We start from the raw sequence: 23,786 nt of genomic DNA, 5'->3' as shown, positions 1-23,786 counted from the left end.
TGGCCAACAGACACATGAAAAAGTGCTCCATATCACTCGGCATCAGGGAAATACAAATCAAAACCACAATGCGATACCACCTCACACCAGTCAGAATGGCTAAAATAAACAAGTCAGGAAATGACAGATGCTGGTGAGGATGCGGAGAAAGGGGAACCCTCCTACACTGTTGGTGGGAATGCAAGCTGGTGCAGCCACTCTGGAAAACAGCATGGAGGTTCCTCAAAATGTTGAAAATAGAACTGCCCTATGACCCAGCAATTGCACTACTGGGTATTTACCCTAAAGATACAAACGTAGTGATCCAAAGGGGCACGTGCACCCGAATGTTTATAGCAGCAATGTCCACAATAGCCAAACTATGGAAAGAACCTAGATGTCCATCAACAGATGAATGGATCAAGAAGATGTGGTATATATACACAATGGAATACTATGCAGCCATCAAAAGAAATGAAATCTATCTTGCCATTTGCGACAACATGGATGGAACTAGAGCGTATCATGCTTAGCGAAATAAGTCAAGCAGCGAAAGACAACTATCATATGATCTCCCTGATATGAGGAAGTGGTGATGCAACATGGGGGCTTATGTGGGTAGGAGAAGAATAAATGAAACAAGATGGGATTGGGAGGGAGACAAACCATAAGTGACTCTTAATCTCACAAAACAAACTGAGGGTTTCTGGGGGGAGGGGGTTTGGGAGAAGGGGGTGGGATTATGGACATTGGGGAGGGTATGTGCTTTGGTGAGTGCTGTGAAGTGTGTAAACCTGGTGATTCACAGACCTGTACCCCTGGCGATAAAAATATATGTTTATAAAAAATAAAAAATTAAAAGTCAAAAAAAAATGGGCAAAAGATAATAGATATGTCATCAAAGATGTGCACTTGGTAAACACATTTTAAAAGATGTTCAACAACATGTTATTAGGGAATTGCAGATTTAAACAATGAGATACCACCATACACTCATTAAAATGGCTAAAATCCAAAACACAGCACCAGTCGGTGCTGAGGAAGACGTGAAATAGCAGAAACTTTTCATTCACTGCTGGTGGAAATACAGAATGGTAGTTTGGGGGAAGACAGTTCAGTGGTTTCTTGCAAAATTAAGTGTGCAGTCCTTTATATCTATTTAAATGAATTGGAAGCTATGTCCCCACAAAACCTGCACACAAATGTTTACAATAGCTTTATTCATAATTGCCCAAACTTGGACACAACCAAGATGTCCATCAATAGGCAAATGCATAAATAAACTGTGGTACATCCATACAATGGAATATTACTCAATGCTAAAAAGAAATAAGCTATCAAACTGCAAAAAGACATGGAGGAACTTTAAATGCATATCTCTTAAGTGAAAGAAACCAGTCTGAAAAGCCTACATGCTATATGACTTGAACTGTATGACACTCTGGGAAAGTCAGTACTATGGAGACAAGATCACGGATTGCCCCGGGTTAGGTGGAGGGAGGGATGAGTAGGTGAGAGCACAGAGGATTTTTAGGGCAGTGAAACTATTCTGCATGATACTGTGATGGTGGCTACATTTGTCAAAATCCATTGAATGTGAAACAGAAGAGTCAATCCTAATGTAAACTGTGGACTTCAGTTAAAAATAACGTATCAAAAAAACTATGTACCAATATTATGTATCAATAAGGTTCATCCTTTATAACAAATGTCCCAGCTAGTGCAATATGTTAGTGATGGGAGAAATTGTGTGTGGAAGGGGCTTTATGGGAACTTTATTCTTTGCACTCAATTTTTCAATAATCCTAAAACTGTTCCAGAAAATAAAGTTTGGGGTGCCTGGGTGGCTCATTCGGTTAAGCGTCTGCCTTTGGCTCAGGTCATGATGCTGGGGTTCCGGGCTCTCCACTCAGCGGTGAGTCAGCTTCTCCCTCTGTGATCTCTTATGCTTTTGGGCTCTCTCAAATAAATAAATAACATCTTTTTAAAAAACAATTTAAAAAGTCCATTATTTTCTAAAAAAATGAAAAAAACAACTTTGAAGCACAAGATTATTTAATATGAACATAAAATATGTTGTGTATGTCATAAAATCAAGATTCTTGTGAAGGTTGGCTAACACTTCCATTTGATCCATAATGAAAAGGCTAACTTGGAATTGCTTTTAATGAAATAAATTTATTATGCCATCATTAATTCAATGGAGGAAAACTGATACAAGAGCTAGTTGCAGCTTTTAAGTATAACAGGAACTAAGTCTGTGAACGAACATTCAAATGTCTTAGGGGAGCAATGAAAGGTAAGAAACCTGCTTTTCTCTGAGAAGCAAACAAAAAGTAGAGATAATTTTACAGTCTTTTGAATCCTTTGACTGAGTTCATCGTTTTAGAAATTACTGAAATAACATTATGTACTCTTGTTGCAAAAAATGCTAGTCACCACTGAGTAATTTGTTACTTTTTTCTAGCTAAATACTTGCAAAGATGAGAAATATACAAAAAGTATTCATTCAGAAATTTTCCGTAAGTTGATGGGTTTTTATAGCAGTTTTTAAATATACAGAGCCATAATTACGGTAAAATTTATTTTACATATATAATAATAATAATTTTACATATATATAACATATAAATATATATAATTTTACATATGTATTACAATATATATTACATATATAATAATAATAATAATAATTGTTATTATTATATTATTAGCTGGGTTATAAACCCAGCAAAACCAAGGAAGAAATATGTTGAACAGTCTTATGAATTAAATAAAACCAACAAGGCTGGTGGTTTCATTGGCTTTCCTTATGGAAAACATCATTTGAGGTAACTAGCTGGAGGAACATACCCCATTGTTTAAAGTAGGCACTAAGTTGATTGAAAAGCACTATGTGATATTCTCAAGTTTTTCTCATCAATCCTCAAAATGCCCTATGAAATAACTATCACTAGCCCTGTTTTGCAGGTGAGTCAATTGAAGACAGGTTAAGTAACTGACCCAAGGTTGCACAGTTAGTATGTGGCTGGCAGTTAACAACCACACAGTCTTAATTAATTCAAGTCTAAGCACTTAGCCACTCTGTTCTCTTCACATTGATCTTCCTCTCCTACCTGCTCAAATCCTTTCACTGCTTACAGAATATAATTCTTGACTGGTGTTCATCTTCTGCACTGCATTTTAATGTTTCTACCTCATCTGTCTGTTCCCTCCTCTACAGCAATTTTGGAGTTCATTGGTTGTCACCTTATGTTATTTATCTTTTATGCATATATCCCATCTCCCACATTGGACTGTAAGTTCTTAGAATATGGACCACATCTCTGTCCAACCCCGTGTGACCCTGAGGCAGGAAGTGATTATGGCTGACAACCAGTGTGTGAAAATGTCCTGGAAATTCTCATTTGAGCCCTCCTAAAATAGCCTCGAATCCACATCCTGATCTCAGCACTTTCCAGAGAAAGAAACTGACCCTTCAGATGCTAAAGGACTTGTTAAGGAGGAAATACTCTATTTGTTTTCTTTCTGGAACATTTATTGTGTGCCAGCCACCAGCAGCAGGAGGGAAGACAGCAAAGAGATAGGAAGATGAACAAGAACAGTTCGCTTGTCTCCAGATGTGGACACCACGGTGAGAAGAAGCAGAAGACGCCCATAATGCAGTGTGAAAGTTCTATGTGCCCTCCTGGTCTCCAGTTGTGCTAAGCACCATCCTTGGTCAAAAGGGTCAGAGGGTCTTCACCAAGGAGGTGATGCCTACACTGAGCTTGGGTGGATGAGTAGGAGGTGATCCAGGGGTTCAGGCTCTCCAAGCAGAGGGGTCTGCATGTGCAAAGGCTCTGAGGCATGCCAGAGCCCAGAATATTTAGGAAGATTAAAGTCCCAGCTCAGTGTGGTTGGAAGAAAGGCTGGTTCCAGGTGGAAAGAGAAGATCTGAGATTTAAGGAAAAGTAGGCAGGACTCAAGTCTGTAATTCAAGTTCCTGAGTGGCAAGAACTTTGTGAGTACAGGAACTGAAGGACTTGACAAATTTTGTTCAGGGAAAATGCAGGCCAAGAATTTGTCATAATCAAGAGCAGTAAGAGAAATGGATTGGAGTGAATGAGATGGGATATAGATCAATTAGAAGTAAAAAAGAGAGAGATGCTCAGAGGTCAAGGAGCGTCACAGAAGTGAGGATGTAGAGGAGGGGGTGGGGTCAGGAGATGCAAGAGATAATCTGTAAGATGAGGGAGGGCTGGACGAGGACCTGGAGAATGAGCACTTCCAGCAGGGGTGATAAGGGAAGTACTGAGCCATAGGGCCTAGTGGCATTTGGGGGAAGAAGGCTGGAGCCTACTAACTTCTCCCTTTCTGGTTTTGTGATGTGTTTTAAAGGACCTTTCATGACTCTGGTATCCTCTAAAGTTTTAGAACCACTGCTATAGAAAGATGCAGTTATCATAAGACTGAACATGGAATGCTGGGTTCCACCCTTGGTTTCTGATCTAGAAAGTCTGGCTTCAGGCATGAGCATTTGGTTTCTCAAAAACTCCCAGGGGCTGCTGCAGCTGCTGCTCTGGCAAGCCAGACTTGGAGAAGTCCTGCTGTCCCACTGACATTTGCCATTCCCTTCTTACCACTCTCCTTTGGCATCCTGGGCCATCTCTTTCCCGCAGGCCCACTCCTTACACTGGAAAACTCTGGAGCCAGAATACAAACAAAGACCCAAAGTACAGAGTTTTAAAATTTAGGGGCCAAGCTTCGAATCTCCTTGGAGTTTCACACAGAAGCATGGCCCCAGCCCTGCCAACCTTCATTCTCCTTCCACTTGAACTCAGTTCTGTGTAGCACTTGGCAGATTTTCTCCAAGTGTGGGGACACCGGTGCCTACTAATCAAGCTTCCTTGAAGTCCCACTCTGCCCGCAACCCACCACCATCAACTAGGGACCCCTTGGACAGAGGGATCCGCCCTCAAAGGACAACCAGGGGAAGGAGCCTTACTGGGCCTCAAAGCAGATTCAGAACCGTGGGGTCAGAAAAAGTCCCAGGATCCCAGGGTGAGAGCTTGGCTACAAGGGGCTGCCCAGGATTTGGATGAGTGCATCCCTTAGCCCTGGGACACCTCACACTGTGGGGAGGGACACAACTAGAAGAGGACCAGCATAAGGTCAGGTGAAGGTCAGGCCCAGGCCTAGGGTTAAGCATGGGGCTGCTTTCCTAACCACTCCATCCGCTCCTGTTCAGCTTCTGTCACTGCCTCCCACGTCTCCGGCCTTCTTCACGAGAAGTTCTTAATTGGAAGAGTGTCTTTGAGAAAATATGTGAATCCCCTCAGAAAGTAGACAAAATCTTGACTGTCTGAGGCTACATTTTTCTTGGGGGGAAAAATATTTTTGTTCTGTTCTCAAAGGGTCTGTGATCACTCCGTGCCAAAAAGATCAGCACCATTGCATTGCAGACCTCTCTTCTGAATCCCAGATCTAGAGATAAAGCTTCTCTAAATCCATGTCTTTCATACCTCATTCTGAAGGCTGAAACCAAGTCTGTCTTCTGCCCTAAACCTATTCTTTTTCCTGTGTTCCTTACTTCAGTGCATTGCGTCAAAAAACACCCTAAACTTTTTTTGTTTCCCACCTCCCTTTCATCAGTGCATCTGAATCTAGTCTCCTGATTCTTTCTCAAAATCACCACTGTACTCACTCCAACAATAATGCCTCGATCTCTCACTGGAGAAAAGTTTGAGAGCTTAGATCAGTACTGTTTTCTACTTCTTGCATGGATTTGGGGGCAAAATGGACCTGGAAAGTCGGGTTGAAGAAAGAGCATTGGAAAGCAAATCAGATTGGTCCAGGAATGTCTGCATCATGGCCAATAAGTCTATGATGAACTTTTATAATTAGATGTAGTGACACATTTAATTTTCTTTAATTTGATTACAATAATTCCTCCATTACTATGAATTTTTCAACACTAGCAGTTCTCAAAAATGGTATTATTCCCATTCCTGGGTCAATATAATAAGCTCAGGTAATAAGGAGCATTAATATTCCATTAGGACACAGGAAAAAAAAATCAGTGTAGATGGTATCCAGATTGTTTATTTTCATCATCCTAAAGCTGATTTTAGTTTTTCTGAAAATGAAAGCAAACACAATGGATAGAGATACAGTCTTACATGAAATAATTAGTGAGGTGGTGCAGGGCCTGAATAGAGCCTGTGAGAGGAGGATTAAGAAAAGACTTAAAATTGTTATTTGAAAGTCAGAGAAAGACAAATACTACATGATCTCATTGATACGGGGAATTTAATAAAGAAAACAGATGAACATATGCTAAGGGGGAAAAGAAAAAAAGAGAGGGAAACAAACCTAAGAGACTCTTAAGGACAGAGAACAAATGAGGTTGATGGAGGGAGTTGTTGGGGGATGAGTGAGATGGGTGATGGGTATCGAGGACACTTGTTACAATGAGCACTGGGTGTTGGAAGTGATGAATCACTGATTTTATTCCAGAAACCAGTATTGCACTGTACGTTAATTACTAAAAGTTTAATTTAAAAAGTTTTTGGGAGCCTGGGTGGCTGAGTTCCATAAGTAACTGCCTTTGACTCTGGTCATGATCCCGGAATTCCCCGGGATGGAGTCCCACATCCAGCTCCCAGCTCCACAGGGAGTCTGCTTCTCCCTCTGACCTTCTCCCCTCTCATTCTCTCTCTCTTTCAAATAAACAAACTCTTTTCTTTAAAAAAAAAAAAAAAGTTAATTAAAAAGCGGTCATTTGCTCCATCAAAAACTCTTCTGCTTTGAATTCCTTCAAATTATGTAGAAGCTAAATATAATCCTGCACGTAGACATGGCCGTTCTCAAAATTATGTACAAACACCATTTTTAGAATGTAAATACCTAAAAGAGTCTGAATTTTACTAAAAAGTATCCCGTGAAAAATAGCGCCCTCTAACAAGTTAGTCTAATGCCAGTTTAAATTCTCCAAACCTGTGGACCACAAATTCCTCTGTGAAGAGTGATTTCCATAGCATCAAACAATGTCATCGACTTAAGATCTCACATTACGGATGGTGAAGCAGAATCCCAAGGGGGTAAGTTAATTCCCCAAAGTTAGAATTAAAAGTGAACCAGATTTTTGTTTGAGACTAGTCATCTCAGTTGAACACAAGAGGCTGTGAAATAATCATCCAGTTTATTCAGACCTCTCTAGGATCAGTCCAACACAGAACATTTGTGGGGCCAGGAGAAACGTCTGGAATGTGCTCCCTGGTTACGTGTGTACGTGCAGGCTTGGCCTCAGTCGTTACCCTCCACCTCACAGAAAGAAAATGAAGCTCAGAAGGATTGGATGACAGTCCCACAGAGTGTCAGGAATTCAGTTTCCACCGCCAGGAAAAATACCCTACAGGACGACTTAAACTTCCCGGCGCTAGGGGTCGCCAGAACACTTGAGTTTATCTAAAGGAACCCAAGTCTTCACCGGCCGGAAGTTCCTTTACCCCCAACAAAGAGGGAACGCCGTCACGTGGACCAATCAGATTGCCCTACGCAAGGCCGGCATTTCGCTAACTCATCCCGGTTGTCCTCGCCAAGAACGCTGACGTTAGCCAATCAGCGCGGCCTGAAGCCGGCGTGCGTCTGGCGTCAGAGGTGGGGTGGAGCCAAGTTGGAATTTTGGCGGGTCCGGCTGTAGGACGCGAACCGGCTCGGAAGAGGGTGAGAGAAGTCGGAGTCTGGGTGTGGGGGTGACCCTCCGGCAGCTGGGAAGGGCGGCCGCCACGCGGGTCTGTGGGAAGGTTGAAGAGCTCCGAGGGCGAGCAGCGTGGAGCCCGGGGAGGTCAGGCGGGCGAGACTGGAATTGGGCGAGCTCGGTGTCCGAGCGGCCGGGTGGGCGCCGGCTGAGGAGCGACCGAAAGGTAGGGGCCCCTCTCAGAAGCACTCGGGAGGTGCCAGGCGTCGGGCCGTCGTCTATACTTAAGGGGCCGGATTTGGTTTTTTCCTGAAGAAGGCTTTTAAAATGCCTGCGAAATGCGTGCCGTGTGGACTTAACATTCATTTTTTTAAAAATTCATGATTTGCTAATAGTCCTTGAATGTGTGCCTCTGCCGGCCTCCAGACATAAATTATTTATGAATTATTTATGCCCGCACGAAGCTTAGAATCTCAAGAGAGTAACATAACAAACAGGCACCCCGCAGTGGAAAGTGTAGTAAAGTCTCGAAAAGGCTGAGGTGTGAGAGGGTGCCAACGGGGCCGCTCGGGTAGGGTGGTGTGGAAGGCTCAGAAAATCGATGCCTACGGGGGAGCCGAAGGGATGAGAAGGAGCTAGGGGAGCGCTTTCTAAAGAGCCGGAGACCTGAGAGCGCTCAGTGTGTTCGGGAAGATGAAGGCAGTCTAGTCTGAGGAGAAATAGGCAAGGGACAGACTATCCATTTCCTCATAGACTTTTAAATTTGGTTCAACCAATGAAAAATCACTAAAGAGGTCTTTGGGGGGTTTTGTTTTGTTTTGTTTTAATTAGAGAGAGAGAGCTCCTGCAGGAGAAGGAAAAGCAGATTCCCCACTGAGTGGGGAGCCCCCCATGGAGCTGGATCCCAGGACCCAGAGATCATGACCTGAGCCAAGCCAGACGCTTGAGGGACTGAACCACCCAGGCCGCCCCTTTAAAGACTTTTTATTGAAGGAATACCACGATCCAATGTACGTTCCTAGAAAATTACTAAGAAAAGAAAAGATTATGGTGGCTGCTGTTTGGAGAAGAGATAACAAAGAGACCAATACCAGAAGCCCATGCAGTAGGTTCAGGGAAAAGATAGAGCAGTATTTTGGAGACAGACCTGATGGCAGTTGTTGGGTGGTCCTGAATGTGAGGGTGAGGTAGAGTACACAGCTTTGAGGGGGAAAGGGCGGTTGGTTATAGAGATAATACAACAGTTGGATAACCCTCAGAAAGCTTATAGTCCAGCAGGTTTCCCAGGAGACTCTCAACACAGTGTGGTGCACATGGTACTTCCATAGAAATATTTGTTGAATAAAAAGAAAGCATCATAATTAATACTTGATATTAGACATACCAAGGTTAGCTGTAAAGCTCATCAGTTAAATAATAGCTTGGGAAATTTGTACTTTTTTCTTGCAGTTATTAAAATTAATTTAATGAGGGTGCCTGGGTCGCTCAGTCATTTAAGTATCTGCCTTTGTGTCAGGTCATTGATCTCAGAGACCTGGGATGGAGCATGTTTCGAGCCTGCTCAGCAGGGAGGCTGCTTCTTCTTCTCCCTTTCCTGCCCCCACTCCCCTTGTGCATGCTCTCTCTCTCAAATAAATAAAATCTTTTTTTTAAAAAAAGTCAATTAAATGAAAGAAGGGCAATGCACAGAATAATATGATTTTACCCTTCTTTTAGCTCTGCCAACACTGAGTTTTGCTGAGTAGTATTGAATTGAAATCCTGATGTGACTAAGGCTGCAGTTGAGTAGAACCACCCACTAGACTGCCATGGATAAGGTTGCCGTCACATGTGTCATAGTAAATAAAATGGGATCGTAGCCCTAATATTTAGACCACTCTCAATAATACTTGTTCACAATCCGTCCCATCGGTGTAATCTAGTACCCTACAAAGGGTACATCAACTGAGTTTCTAAAACCATAGTTGAAAGTCAAGGTGAAGGGAGATGGTGTTGGTAGGTGGAGATGAGAAGTGGTCAGATTCTGGATGAATTCTGAGCTTCAAGCCTGTAGGATTTGTGAGATCCTAGATTTGTTGCCTATGAGTTGTGAGAGGGGACAATCAAGGGTGACTTTTCCCGTGTTGATTTCATAGCCTAGCCAAGATTTGACATTACTGCCATCTTCTGGGCACCTGATTCTCCTTGGAAGCTCTCAATCACAACTCCTCTTGACAGCATGGATGGTAAGTTCTCTTTATTTCATGGAAAACCACCCTTTTGTCCACAGTCTTATTTATTTTACTTGCAAAATAGTGAAAATAGGTATACCCCACCCTCAAGTATTTTCTCAGTGGTTCAGAGAAGATCTCACTTTAGTCAGTGAATGTTATTTGTTTCAATCAGGTGGGATTTTTATCTCCTGGCAGCATTGATTGTCTTTCATAATAATGATAGTTGGCATGTACTTACAATGTGCCAAGCACTATTCTAAGGTCCCTACTTATATTAACTTCCTTAATCCTCTGAGCAACTGTATTTTTTAGACTGGAAGACAGATGGTTAGTAATTTGTCACGGGTGAGATTGCCAGAGCAGGGATTGGAACCCAGTTTGACTTCAGAGTTCACAATTAATAATGAAGTCTGTTGAAATGGTTTTATCTAGCTCTGGGTTAAACTCTTATAGTCCTTTCTAATTTTATACCCTGCCCTTTTCAAAAAAGTAGAACCAAATGTTGAAATTCCTCACGCTATAATAACATGTGACATTGATTGTACCTTTGGTAAAATAATAGTGTCCTGTTTCCAAAAATCATCAAAATGCCTTCTGGGCAGTTAATTTAATATAAAGTATAATTATTTGCTGGGAGACAGTTATGAGAGTAAGTGGTGAATGGTATGTGTTCTCTAAGAAATCATTGTATCTAATAAACATTGATTTGATTAGCATGGTGTTAATAATTTGGTTCAGTACAGATGGAATCAAAGCATTTACTGGTTCTGGGCATACATGGTTGAACAAAATCCTTGCTTCTATTCTAGTACAGAGAGCAAGATTGTAACAAATAAGTAGGAAAATATCAGGTAGTTGGTACAATGGAAGATACTAGAATGAATTTGTATGCTGAGAGAAATGCTCCAAAAGACAGGAAATAATGGGTGATGTGGAGATGAGAGCTGGTGCTTATAGGCTTAAGTCCTTGAGGAGCTAAAAGGAAGAGGGTCCGGTGTATAAATGGAATGAGGAAACACGGAGATTAGGTCAACATAACATGGAAAAGACAGGATTTTCTGTGCTGAGTTAAACCAGGGTGGGCGGTATCATGGGATTAGACCTGGTGCTCTCATGAAAGAAAATGGGTTCAAGGAAGGGTATGGAGCCACTTGGCCACATTTGTCACCTGGGACTCCCAGTGGTATGAGCCAAGGCCTCTTGGGGTGTGCTGTCTTCCATAGCTGGTAGCCAGACAGAGGGGGGCCTCTTGGCTCTATTGAGGGAATGTGGCTGTCTCACCCAGAGCACAGGGAGCCAGATTGCCTCTTCTCTCTTCCTGCACCCTGCAGTTGGAGTGTTGACTCAGCAATTCAGATAAATCATTATGCAACCTCTGACTTTAAGCTTTAGACCCTTTTATCAGATTCTAGGCCACGAGTTTGGCTACTGGCTGTTTTCCATCTGCTAAGAGTGCAGAGTAGTGGAAAGAATATTGGTTTGCTGGTCTAGAGATCTCCATCCTTTTTTTTTTTTTTTTAAAGATTTTATTTATTTATTTGACAGAGATCACAAGCAGGCAGAGAGGCAGGTGGACAGAGAGGAAGGGAAGCAGGCTCCCCACTGAGCAGAGAGCCCGATGTGGGGCTCGATTCCAGGACCCTGGGATCATGACCTGAGCTGAAGGCAGAAACTTTAACCCACTGAGCCACCGCCCAGGCACCCCTAGAGATCTCCATCCTAAGTCAGGCTCCTGTGCTGACCTGTTTCACCATATGGTCCTGAACAGGCCTTTGACCTCTCTGTACTTCAGCCCTTATCTTTGAGGTGAAGAGGGTGTGTGAAATAGCCTTAATGTCTCTGCTTTAAAATGGCTCAGATTTATTAAGGACTAATGCCCAAATAGGGGGGAAAAGGAGGGGCACAGAAAATAAACAAATCAAGAAAGAAGAAATCCAAAGGGCCAATAAACATAATTCTTTGCCTTCCGAGAATTCCGGAAATGCAAATCAGAACAGTGAGATGCCTTTTAAAATCATCCATCAGACTAGCAAGAAATTTTAAGTGACATATCAGATATTGGTGAGATGGTAGGAAGAAATGGTACTTGCATGCAGTGCTAGTGAGGGTATAACCACTGACTAGTTTGTCAGTATCTAGGAAAGTTGAAAAATGTGCATATGCAATAGTCCAGCAATTCCACTTCTGATAGGTATTTCCAGGAAACTCACACATATTGCAGGACACATTCGTGGTTGCTGGATAGTTTGTGATGGGAAAGAATTGGAAATGGCCCATATATTGGATTGGATTAAAAATATGGAGTGGATTGGATTAAAAATATGAGTTAATAAAATGTGATAGTTTTACGATAGAATGCCCTCTAGTCATTGAAAGAAGTAAACTAGAACTCTATGTTTTGATTTAGATTAATTATACATGCAATGTTGAATGAAAAAGTGAAAAGTAGACTAGAAAGATATACCAAAATTACAACACTTAATTGCAGTGGGGCATGGAGGCAGTGGAAGGAATTGGCTAAGATTTGGCACAATAAACTTCATAAACTTTTTTTTTCTTAAGTCATGCAGTGTAAAGGCAAGCAAACATGACAATGGCCAATTCCAGGTGATGAAATATAAGTACATTTTATGTAATTCTTTGTGTTTTCCCTACACTTGAAATTTTTTTTCCTCAAATAATTAAAAAGAGCCTAAATGTATGTTTAGTGTGTTTTTGAATTATTCCCATTATTATGGATTGGGTTTCTTGGAAGTTGGCATGCAGGCAGGTGCTTATCAGCTGAAGTAGCACAGGTGAAAGGACACAGCCCTGTGCATGGTGCACTGGGTTCACTAAGCAGATACCAACCTCTTCCTCCTTAGCCCGGTGCCCTCTAAGCACCTGGGGAGATGAAAGATGGACACAAGAACAAGAGTTTTACCAGGCAAAATGGTGAATCAGCAGAGTCATTTCAATTGCCTTATTAATGGTGTATGTTTTAATTCATTTGTGCTTGTCATTGTTGGTTTTTCTCAGGTACGTTTACATTCTGTCATTCTTCTTTCTGCACAGGGGAGGAAGATGATTTGTCTCTGCTGACTGCGCTGCTAGAGGAGAATGAGTCTGCCTTAGATTGTAATCCAGAAGAGGGTCACCCCTTGACCCAGGGGGATGGCGAACCCGACGCATATGATGAGCTCTTTGATGCAGATGGTGATGGTGAATCTTACTCCGAGGAGGCTGCTGATGGAGACCTGGAAGAGACTGAAGAGCGAAAGGAAAATTTGGCCACTCTCTTTGGAGATATGGGGGACTTAACAGATGAAGAAGAAGTTTCCACACAGCAATCACCTAAAAATAGAGTCCTTTCCGCTCCTGCTCCCAATCAGGGAAAAACTAATCAAGAGTTGCAAGGTGCCCTAACTACTTGCTCTTCTAATTTCAGAATACACTAGATGGGAGCCAACAGTTTTCATCAAAATAGCTGCTGAGTCAGGGTGGTGATAAATGATTTGGCCAAAAAAAAGGGTGGGAATTAGTAGATGAGACATTTCAGGCTGCAGAGGCCCCTGTCCCAGTGTCAGCCAGCTATAACTAGTCCTTCCCATAATGGCTCCACCAGCTTTCGTGCCTATTACAGAAAAATCTTCACTTAGAGGTTTATATGCGTGTAGAGCCAGGGGTAGGACTGTAGGCTTCTCCTTCTTCTATTTGGGCAGGAGGCCATTTATGAACAGAAGCTTTGAGGAGTGCCCTTTTCTAATTTGTGACATTGTCTCACATATTTTGAAATTGTAATCAAATTCATTGGTTGTCTATTTCTTCTAATAGAGGAGCCGCATTTATTGCATTAATTATGGTATTCACTTTATGATATAATAATCATTCCCTGACACCTAAAAACTTGTTGGGAATATGCTTCTGTGATATTTGTTAGTAGTACCAGTTTGTAACTAGCTTAGGTATTAGAGGCTTGATTACTGAAAATACGAAGTTTATTTCCCTGAAGAACCTCTTTGAAGTACCAAAGTTAATGGTAGTTCTCAATATGTGACTATATTGTGGGTCTCAGGGTTTTAAGGTGGGGAGTGGACACCAAAAATCATTCCAACATTTTGATCATGTATAGTATTTCTTCTGCTGTGGATCTTAAATCAATACATTTTTTCTTCCCTAGATGAATTAAGGAAGTTACAAGAACAGATGAAATCCTTACAGGAACAGCTAAAAATAGCAACACTTAAGCAGCCTGCAAGTCCTTCCCTTCTGCCTAAATCTGGTAATCAAACTGTAATTCTAGGAATAGTGTGCAATTCTGTTGTTAAGAAATTATAGCATTTTTTCTGCATTCAGCTGCTGGTAAAATAGACTTTGAGCCCCTTTCTAAATTTTCTTTGTGAATTTCTTTTTCTTTTAATAAAGTAGAGAAGTCTCCACGCTCCCCTCTTAAAGAGAAGAAAGTTCAGAGAATTCAAGAGTCAACATGCTTCTCTGCAGAGCTCGATGTCCCTACTCTACCAAAAACCAAGCGAGTGGCTCGGACACCAAAGATTTCACCTGAAGGTATAGTAGTCAAGGCCTCTCTGATTTTTCACTACTCTTGCTCTATTTAAAAGTCAATTTGACACTGTCATATCTGTGTGCCGGGGGCACTGTCATACCTTTCTGGTTGGGGAGGGCCAGGGGTCTATCTTATCTGCCCATTGAGAAAATTAAATTTGTTGGGAATGAGAGCCATGTGGTATATTTTGTGATCTTTCCTTACATCTCAGAGTGCTTAGAAATTCCTTAGATAAAGAGTAGCTATATTTACTAAAAGAGTGAATTGAATTTTTTTAAACTCTATAGTCTTCAGTTGACTTGAATTATAGTTAAGTATAACCACTGGATTTAGTTCCCAGGCAATCCAGAGATTGACTCTTTGGGCCCCTGAGTTCAAGCACAGATTCCTTTTAAAATGGCTAAGTTTTATTTGAAGCCAGATTGTATTAAAGCAGAATACATTCTTTAGAAAAGACTTCTTTGCCCAGAGTAGAGACATGTACTCAAGTATAATTCTGGTTCAGCCCACATGTAAGCAAGCACAGATAAAATGAAAAATATCTAACCCCCATGTATTGATTTTGTTGCACTGCCTCAGTTTGCACATGGTAATACTTTGAAAGATCTAAGACAAAATGGTCTGGTTACTCAGAGTAAACAGCATATTATTGATCACTCATGTTCAAAAAGGCCCTTTTAAATAGCAGTGGCATAAGACACAATAGCAGAGAATAACAGCTTCTCCATATTCACATTTGAAACAAATTATATATTCCATGTATCCATTTATGAATGGCATCCTTCCCTTTAGGACCTTTGACATTAATAAGGTGTTTCATTAAGTAGTATCCAAAGTTAAGTTTTGAGGGGGTGAGGCATGGGCAGGCTTTCTAGAGATTCTAAAGTTCTAGGGTTGTCCTGACCCTGGAAGCTTATGATGATGACCCAAAGTCTCTTTGAGGATAAAACAATACAGTGTTATTTCAGAGAAAATACATTTATTAAGGAAAATATCCAAAATATCCTGACTTTCAGGAACATTATCAAACACTTCTGAAGTAAGAAAACTAACTATATTGGGGATATTTAATGCAACCAAGTCAGTAGAATTCCCTGGTCCCCCTAGTTCCCCACCCCCTTCCCCACCACCACCACAAATGAAATGAAATGGAATAGAATGGGATGAGATGAAACCAGAGACAAAGAAAGGGAAGCTAACATTGGGTTTTCTTCAGGTCACAGTTGATCTACACACAAATCACTAATTGATCCCTGAAGGAGGGCTCTTACTCCCTCGTGGAGTCTACCACAGCAATCTGTATATGGGGAATACTCAGTCAATGTCATTGCACAAAGGATTTGTATTTGAGAGCAGCACTATAACATAGGCACCACCTGTTACATGTGACTTTTTAAGTTTAAATTAGATTAAATAAAATTAGACCTTCATTTCTTTGGAAACACTATTCCATTTTAAGTGCTCAGTGGCCCCATATCAGACTGCATCAGTGTATAACCTTTCCATTGTCACAGGAAGTTCTTTCGGGCTACACTGCAGAAGTTTGGAGGATAGTACAGAAATGGTCTTGTGGGCGTCCTTTGTTCTCAAGATTTTATTATTGTATATGTTGATTTTAAAAGAAGCAATTCTATAAAAACAAATTTTGTAAGGATCAGTGGGATATTTTTTCTTTTAACTTTTATGTTAATTTTCTAGAGCCCAAAAGCACATCTTCAAAGATGACAAATACACCTCCCCAACCACTCCGAACTACTCCTGGAAACAAACCTAGTGGGTTGGCCAGAGATCACAGCACAGGAACCCCCAGGAGTTCAGGGGAACCGGCTCAGGCAGTGGTCTCCGTGGAAGCCTTCTCAGGCCTGAGGCTCAGGTCAGTAACTGTAGAGCCCTCACATTTGGTTCTTATGGCATCACTAGATGCTTTGTCTTCCTTCCCAAGGATTAAGCCTTTTTGAAATAATGTGTTTGTACAGCAGATCCACTTAACACCAATATCTCTTGAATTTGGCAAAATTTGGTGTTAAGATGAGCCATAGCATTCAGTACAGTTTGATTGTGAAGTGTTTAAAGAATGTATTTTCATTTATTCATTTAATATGAATATCTGTAAAAAGGAAGTGGACAAATAAATAATAGTTTATTTAATCAGAAACAGTGATGGAGACTATATTTAAGCCCGTAAAGGTATATACAATTTAACCAGAATAGTAGTACCTTCTTGTAACTAATGTTAAGAAAAGTATCTGTGCTCTTTTCTACAATGCCAGGTAATCTCTTAATTAGAATAATAATCGAATCCTTGCTGGTTTCTTGACCCAGGCGGCCCCGAGTGTCTTCCACAGAGATGAACAAGAAAATGGTTGGCAGAAAACTGATCAGACTATCTCAGCTCAAGGAAAAGATGGCAAATGAGCAGCTAGAAGAAGTAGACTGGGTGACTTTCGGGGTTATATTGAAGAAAATCACTCCACAGAGTTCTAATAGTGTAAGCCTACTGATTTCTTAACTGCTCCATCACAAGCTGACCATGGGTGCTCATGTTCATGATTTCTCTACCTTAAGCCTGTCAGTATTTTATTTTGAGAATGCTGCTAGTAAGTTCGCAGATTGCCTCACCATAGTTGGATTGCTGTCTAAAGGTTAAATTTGTAAAGAATGCCCTGCAATAATAAGACCTGGTTGTACAGAGTCCTTGGGCTTTTCATTGTATTATTACTGCTGCATTTCACTTGTCATTGTTTTGGGGGTACATGTGGTGGCCCCTGTGACACTGTCATCCCTCTTGTGGGAGAGAAGCTGAGTTTCTAGATGCTCCAGCCTAGAAGGAAGAGGTCAATCTCAGAAGTTCTGAAATTGCCATCCTGTGGCAGCACAGTGGATCTTAGAAAAGTTCTAACAGGTTTTAAAATCGCACTTGACTGAGAGGTAACGGGAAGATGAGTTTGTGGCCTGGCAACTCAGAAAACCTGGGGCCTGAGCCTCAATCTCCCTAGCTATGTGAACTTAGGTTGATCTTTAATCTTTGAGAACGTCCATTTCCTTCTTTGTAAAAGGAAAGAATTGGCTTTTGGTTAGACCAGAATTCTCACTGAGCTCTCAAATACTATGCTTAATCATGTTCAATCCTGATTTCATTCTCTAATTGAGATCTTGGTCAACCTTAGATTGTTATGTGGGTCTTGATCTAGCCCTCTAACTGTCAAGGTGAATGTGAACACATCTGGTTCATTTGATTAAGTTCTTCATTGTGTCACAAGTGGCTATAATGAATTTGAAATGACAGGTGTGAAATTTTATCTGAACCCTTCCAAGAAAGACCTTGTACAAATTCATGGAAACATAATTATAACACTTGTATCCAGTCAATAGCTCACCATAACCTAGGAGCACACCTGTTCTGGGATACCTGTGTGAAATAGTTTGATTCAATATTCAGATTTATTTGTTTAAGTAATAACTGTGAAAGTAGAAATTTTTATATAAATGGTTAGCATTTTGAGTTGCATTTCTTCAGATATGTAATGCTGCTGAAATTTTACAGTTAAACGTAACCAGCTGTCTTTAAATGATACTTTTGTTTTTCTTCTAAACTAGGCAAAGATTGAATAGCACAGAGCTGACATCTTTTTATTAATATTAATAATATAATTAACCAGTGGTAAATAATAGATCCTTTAAATTTATATCAGTAAATTATTAAATGGTAGTGCCACAACCTCCTCTGATCCTTTTATACTCCGTGTGTGTGTGTGCGTGCGCGTATGTGTGTATAGTTAGAAAGGTCATACTATCCCATTGACTATTTAGACCTGAGAATTAGAGACTTCACTAACATTGCTACTGACTTGCCTTACTTCACCTTCATTTCTAAAATGAGAAAGGTAATAAATACTAAAGCCTAGAGAGAGGTTTAATTTATAATGAACAGACATTCTCAAGATTTTATAGTCAGGGTGGTTTATATTTATATATGCTTTCACAGTAGAGCACTTGGACCATAAATGGAGACAGTATAGCCCATTGTGCAAAATTTATTAAAAATAAGAATAAATATTTGTTCCAGGGGAAAACTTTTAGTATCTGGCGACTGAATGATCTTCGTGACCTGACACGGTGTGTGTCATTGTTCTTGTTTGGAGAAGTTCACAAAGAGCTCTGGAAGACTGAACAGGGTACTGTCATAGGGCTGCTCAATGCAAACCCCATGAAGCCCAAGGATGGTTCAGAGGAGGTAAGAGTCTGTTTCCATGGCTTCTTTCATCCTTCCTTCTTTACCTCCTTTCTTCCTTCTTTCCTTCTTTCATTTTTTTCTTTCTTTCCATCCTTCCGTCTGTCCTTCCTTCCTTCCTTCTTTCTTTCTGTCCTTTCCTTCCTTCCTTCTTCCTTTCTCTCTTTCCCCCTTCCTTCTTTTCTTCCTTCCTTCTTCCTCCTTCCCTCCCTCTCTTCCTTCCTTCCATCCTTCCTTGTCTTTATAGCTTAGCCAAGTTCTGTTAAAAACTTGTCTACCTCCAGATTCTGAATCAGGTTTTTATATATCTCCACTAATTTGACTTTTTGTTTGTTCCTCACCCACCAATATTCTGAATTTCCACCTACTCTTAAGTGTTTCATAACAGCTTCTTTTGTTAAATCTTTCCACATCAGCTCCAAGTTTCTTGGAGTGTTTTGAACTATTCTGCTCAGATCTCCTTACATCTCTCTCACAGATCTCCATTGGGAGCATCAAGCAGGCAGGATTTTCTAGTTGACAGGACTTCACTCCATTAGTTGTACAGCTGTAGCTGCAACTTAGAATCAGAATGATTTTATCTTCTTAAGCAGCAGTAGAGTTTTCTCTGCTATTGCAGACAGAGATCTGTGAGAGGCAGAGTTATTTCTCTTCTTCCTTTCACCATAGAATGGCAACAAATCATCTGTTGGTTCAAAATGTGTTTAGAAACAATAGAGAAAAACTTCCCTACAGGGTTTTTTGTTTTTGTTTTTGTTTTTTTTTAAAGATTTATTTATTTATTTTAAAGAGAGAGAGAGCCCAAGCCAGAGGGGCAGAGGGAGAGGATTTTAACCCGAGCTGGATGCAGGGCTCAAGCTCATCTCCCTGAGATCACAACCTGAGCCAAAACCAAGGGTCAGATGCGTAACTGACCAGTCAGGCGCCCACATTACAGTTTGTTTTAATGGTAAACATTGGGGTGTGGTTTTCTCCCATAATAAATAATCCCAGTGTAGACAATGTAGTGATGTCAGGACCAGTGTCTGTGAGCCTCTCAGCCTTCTCCTCTTCCACTGGATGGCTTTGAAACTCTTTCCCTTACATCGCCATTCAAGGCAGGAGTGAGCCAGCACCACCGTCTGCTTTTGTTGGGAACTCCTGTGTCGGTCTCTTTGGCCAGAACACAGTCCCATGACCACTGCTAGCTTCAAGGGAGGCTGGGGAAATGAACAGGATCCGTCACCTGCAGCTGAGCATTGGTCAGCCCAAGTGAGATCCAGATTCTATAGCAGAGGTACAGGAGAGAATGGATATTGGGGACAGAATTGAACATGTCTTCTATTCCTCCTATTCCTACAGCTGTTTTGCAATGTCTGGTTTCTAATTCCTGTAGACTGCTAAAGTCTTGCTAACTCCCACCAGCCAGCCTCTTACTTATTCTTGCCAATGAAAGGCATACCTTTGTGGGCTTTTAACTCCCGCCCTGTGTCTTCTCTGCAGGTGTGTTTGTCTATTGATCATCCTCAGAAGGTCTTGATCATGGGTGAAGCTCTTGATCTGGGAACCTGTAAAGCAAAGAAGAAGAATGGACAGCCGTGTACACAGACTGTCAATTTGGTTGGTTTCCACCCTGTTGGGATGGTTTCTCCTGGAGATGGGATCTAATGGGTGTAGATTGTAGATAGCCTAGTGGTAATAATCTGTTTGCAACAGAGTTTCCTACATAACAAGAAGCACCAAAGTAAGAAAAATTCAGTGTGTAGTGAGTAACTGCCAGTTTGAAAAACTGAGGACAAGGGAAGGGTTTAATAAGGTGATCTTTTACTGCCAACTGCCTAGGAAGTATAAAGAAGATGGAATTTGAGTTTGCCCTCAATTCTGAGCAGTGCCAGAGACCAAACACTGTAATGAAATGCACTGAAAATCTTATTTTAATCTCTGAACTCCAACATGTATTTTCTTAGAGCTTTTTAAAAAATAATAGTCATGATAACTTGAGATATAATTCCTGTATCGTACAGGTCACCCTTTTAAAGTGTACAGTATAGTAGTTTTAATACTGAGATGTGCAGCTATCATCACTATGTAATTTCAGACCCCTTCTCAGTACCCCCAAAAAACCCCCATACTCATTAGCAGTCATCTCCCATCACCCTCTTCCCCCAGCCCCTGGTGAGCACTACTCTGCTTTCTGTCTGGATTTGCCTTCTCTGGACATTTCATATAATGGAATTGTACAGTCAATAATGACCTTTTGTGTCTGGCTTTCACGTAGCATGATGTTTACAAGATTTGTTCACGTTGTCACATGTGTCAATACTTCATTCTTTTTTGTGGTTGAGTAATATTGCATCATATGCACAGACTGCTTTTGTTTATTCTTTAGTCAGTGGTCCTATTATAAATACTGCTGCTATCAGCAATCTTTTTTTTTTTTTTTTTTTTTTAAGATTTATTTGTCAGAGAGAGAGAAAGAGAGCACAAACAGGGGGAACAGTAGAGGAGGGGGAAGCAGGCTCTTTGCTGAATAAGGAACCCAGTGTGGGACTTGATCCCAGGATTCCAGGATTATGACCTGAACCGAAGGCAGACACTTAACTGACTGAGCCACCCAGGTGTCCCTGCTCTCAGCATTCTTGCACAGGTTATTATGTGGACGGATGGATGGATGTTTCCAGTTTCCTTGGGTATATAACCTGGAATTTCTGGGTTGCGCCATAACCCCATGTTTCAGCTTTTGAGAAGCTCCCAGACTGGCTTCCAAAGTGGCTTTTACATTCTCACCAGCAGAGAGGAGGGTTCGGTTTTTTTCATATCCCCGGCCAACACTTGTTTTTGTCTTGTCACTGATGACAGCCATCCTAGTGGGTGCGAAGTGGTGCTAATTAGAGCTCTTTGAACAGATTAAATGGCAAGTTTTTGTTTTGTCTCCTTGTAGTTCCCTCATTCCTGCCTCACAGATGAGCTAGTGAGCAGGAAATAGCAGGAGGGAAATAGTTGGAAAAAGAGGTATCAGCAGGAAGTGCCTGACATATTTCTACATAGCAGTGCAATCATTAAAAGCCCGTTTTTGCTGCTTCTAAGAGCCACCCAATGAAACATTAGCACGTTTCCCTTTTTTCCTTCACCGAAGGGTTAACATTGTCCAGGAGGCAGCCAGAGGAAAATAGAAAAATTTCACTAGAACCTAATGTTTATTTATTTATTTTTTTAAGAGAGCTAGAGGGAGCTCTTAGGGGTTGAGGAGTAGGAGGAGAGCCAGAGAATATTAAGCAGACTCCACCCTCAGTGCCAGCCCGGAAGCGGGGCTTGATTTCACGATCCTGAGATCATGACCTGAGCCAAAATCAGGAGTCAGACACCTAACAGACCGAGTCACCCAGGCACCCCAATGTTCTTTTATTCTTAAATCAGTTTGTATTGAAGTAAAATTCATATAACCTACAATTAGCCATTTTTAAATATACACCTGAGTGATATTTAATATATTTACTCTCATGTAAACACCAGCTCTCTACTTCTGAAATCTTTCATTATCCCACAGAAACACACCATACCCATTAAGTAACCACTCCCTACCTCTCACCTCCATCCCTTGGTTATGTCGCCTTTTGTGTCTGACTTCTTTCACTTAGCATAATGTTTTCAAGGTTCACTCTAGAAGCTGATTTTATTTCCATAGTAACAAAAGGGCATATGCGGTGAACAGTATCACTTTTTCTTTCACCCAACTAGAGTTTTTAAGTGGAATTTCATGGAAGTCGCTGCATAGCTGTACACTCATTAGTGCCCCTGAAGCAGGGAAAAAGGAATAGTGTTTGTTTTTTTTTTTTTAAGATTTTATTTATTTATTTGAGAGAGAGAGAGAGAGAGAGATCACAGGTAGGCAGAGAGGCAGGCAGAGAGAGATGGGGGGGGAAGCAGGCTCCCTGCTGAGCAAAGAGCCCCATGTGGGGCTTGATCCCAGTACTGCGGGATCACGACCTGAACCAAAGGCAGAGGCTCAACCCACTGAGCCACCCAGGCACCCCAGGAATAGTGTTTATTGACACTGTCCGCTGATGTGTCACCGTAGCCCTGAGACAGCTGCTCTTCCTTTTGCAGAATGACTGTGAGTACTGTCAGTATCACATCCAAGCCCAGTACAAGAAGCTCAGTGCCAGGCGAGCCGACCTGCAGTCCACCTTCTCTGGAGGACGAATTCCAAAGAAGTTTTCCCGCAAAGGCACCAGCCTACGAGAACGACTGTGTCAGGATGGTTTCTACTATGGAGGGGTTTCTTCTGCATCGTATGCAGCCTCAATGTAAGACATTCTCTGGGGAATCTTTCAAGACAGAGATCTTGCTTCTCTACTTGTGAGAATAAACCCAATGGTTGTACTTTTCTGTAATGGTCCTAGAAGACTTGTACAGGTTTTATCTTTCATAAATTCATGGGCTAGAATAAGGTAGACAAGGATCTCCTTTATTTCCAGGTAGAGAGGAAAACACGGAGGCACAGATATTAGTTAAATTTTGTCATGATAGTCTTTAACACAGCCCACACTTCTTATTTTGCTACTAAAGTAAGTAGTACAACTTTGTCAGGTCTGATTGTATGGCCATTAAAAGTATGTTAATTCCAGTGTTGGCGTCCATTAAGTAAGTCATTCCCCTCCTGACTATTACAGTGAGGTGGCAGATCTCTTGGAAGCCACATTTAACTCTGAATTAATAGCAGTAAAGCCTTAAATAGAGTGGAATGCTGTTGAGTCAGACATTCATGGCCATGTTCTGGGGATCTTGGGCCCTCCACAGAGTCCCCAAAGTAGGTGATCAATGGCCTTGCCACTGTAGGGTAGAAAGCATATCTGAGGACATGACCGGTGGGAACCTGTCTCAAAGGAGCTACCCCTGGTCCAAGAACAAAATAGTTTGTTCCCAGGCAAACAGAAATTGGGCAAGAAGACTCTCACCTCCTACCTGACTTGTTATATCAAACACATTTTTAAGATTTAAAGTAATGTCTATATTTTTCCGAACTGCAGAAACCAATAGTCCTACATTATAAGAATGTATCTGTATATATGCAGTTCAGCCAAAAGGAGATGATAAAAACTAGGTGTAATTCTGCTACTGAGATAATGATTAGTTCCTTGCTATATGTGAACACATGCA

The 23,786-nt window shown here is 41.3% G+C and overlaps 1 protein-coding gene across 6 annotated transcripts in view; it reads left to right on the top strand.

The window, feature by feature from the left end:
- Nucleotides 1-7,503: 7,503 nt before the first annotated feature.
- MCM10 (minichromosome maintenance 10 replication initiation factor) overlaps nt 7,504-23,786 on the top strand; it is a 40,737-nt gene continuing 24,454 nt past the window's right edge. For 2 of the 6 annotated variants that reach the window (XM_059184126.1, XM_059184125.1), the window contains exons 1-11: nt 7,693-7,886; nt 8,492-8,670; nt 9,796-9,885; nt 12,928-13,269; nt 14,033-14,134; nt 14,278-14,418; nt 16,115-16,289; nt 16,739-16,904; nt 18,483-18,650; nt 20,130-20,246; nt 22,734-22,933. In XM_059184126.1, the coding sequence (XP_059040109.1) occupies nt 9,879-9,885; nt 12,928-13,269; nt 14,033-14,134; nt 14,278-14,418; nt 16,115-16,289; nt 16,739-16,904; nt 18,483-18,650; nt 20,130-20,246; nt 22,734-22,933 (1,418 nt within the window). In that variant the 5' untranslated portion in view covers nt 7,693-7,886; nt 8,492-8,670; nt 9,796-9,878. The other 4 variants (XM_059184128.1, XM_059184131.1, XM_059184130.1 and 1 more) reach the window with 4 other exon arrangements.

Source organism: Mustela lutreola, chromosome 8 (assembly GCF_030435805.1).
Source record: "Mustela lutreola isolate mMusLut2 chromosome 8, mMusLut2.pri, whole genome shotgun sequence".
Lineage (NCBI taxonomy): Eukaryota > Metazoa > Chordata > Mammalia > Carnivora > Mustelidae > Mustela > Mustela lutreola.
The sequence above is the reverse complement of the archived record's forward strand: the minus strand, read 5'-3'. Positions and strand labels throughout refer to the sequence as shown.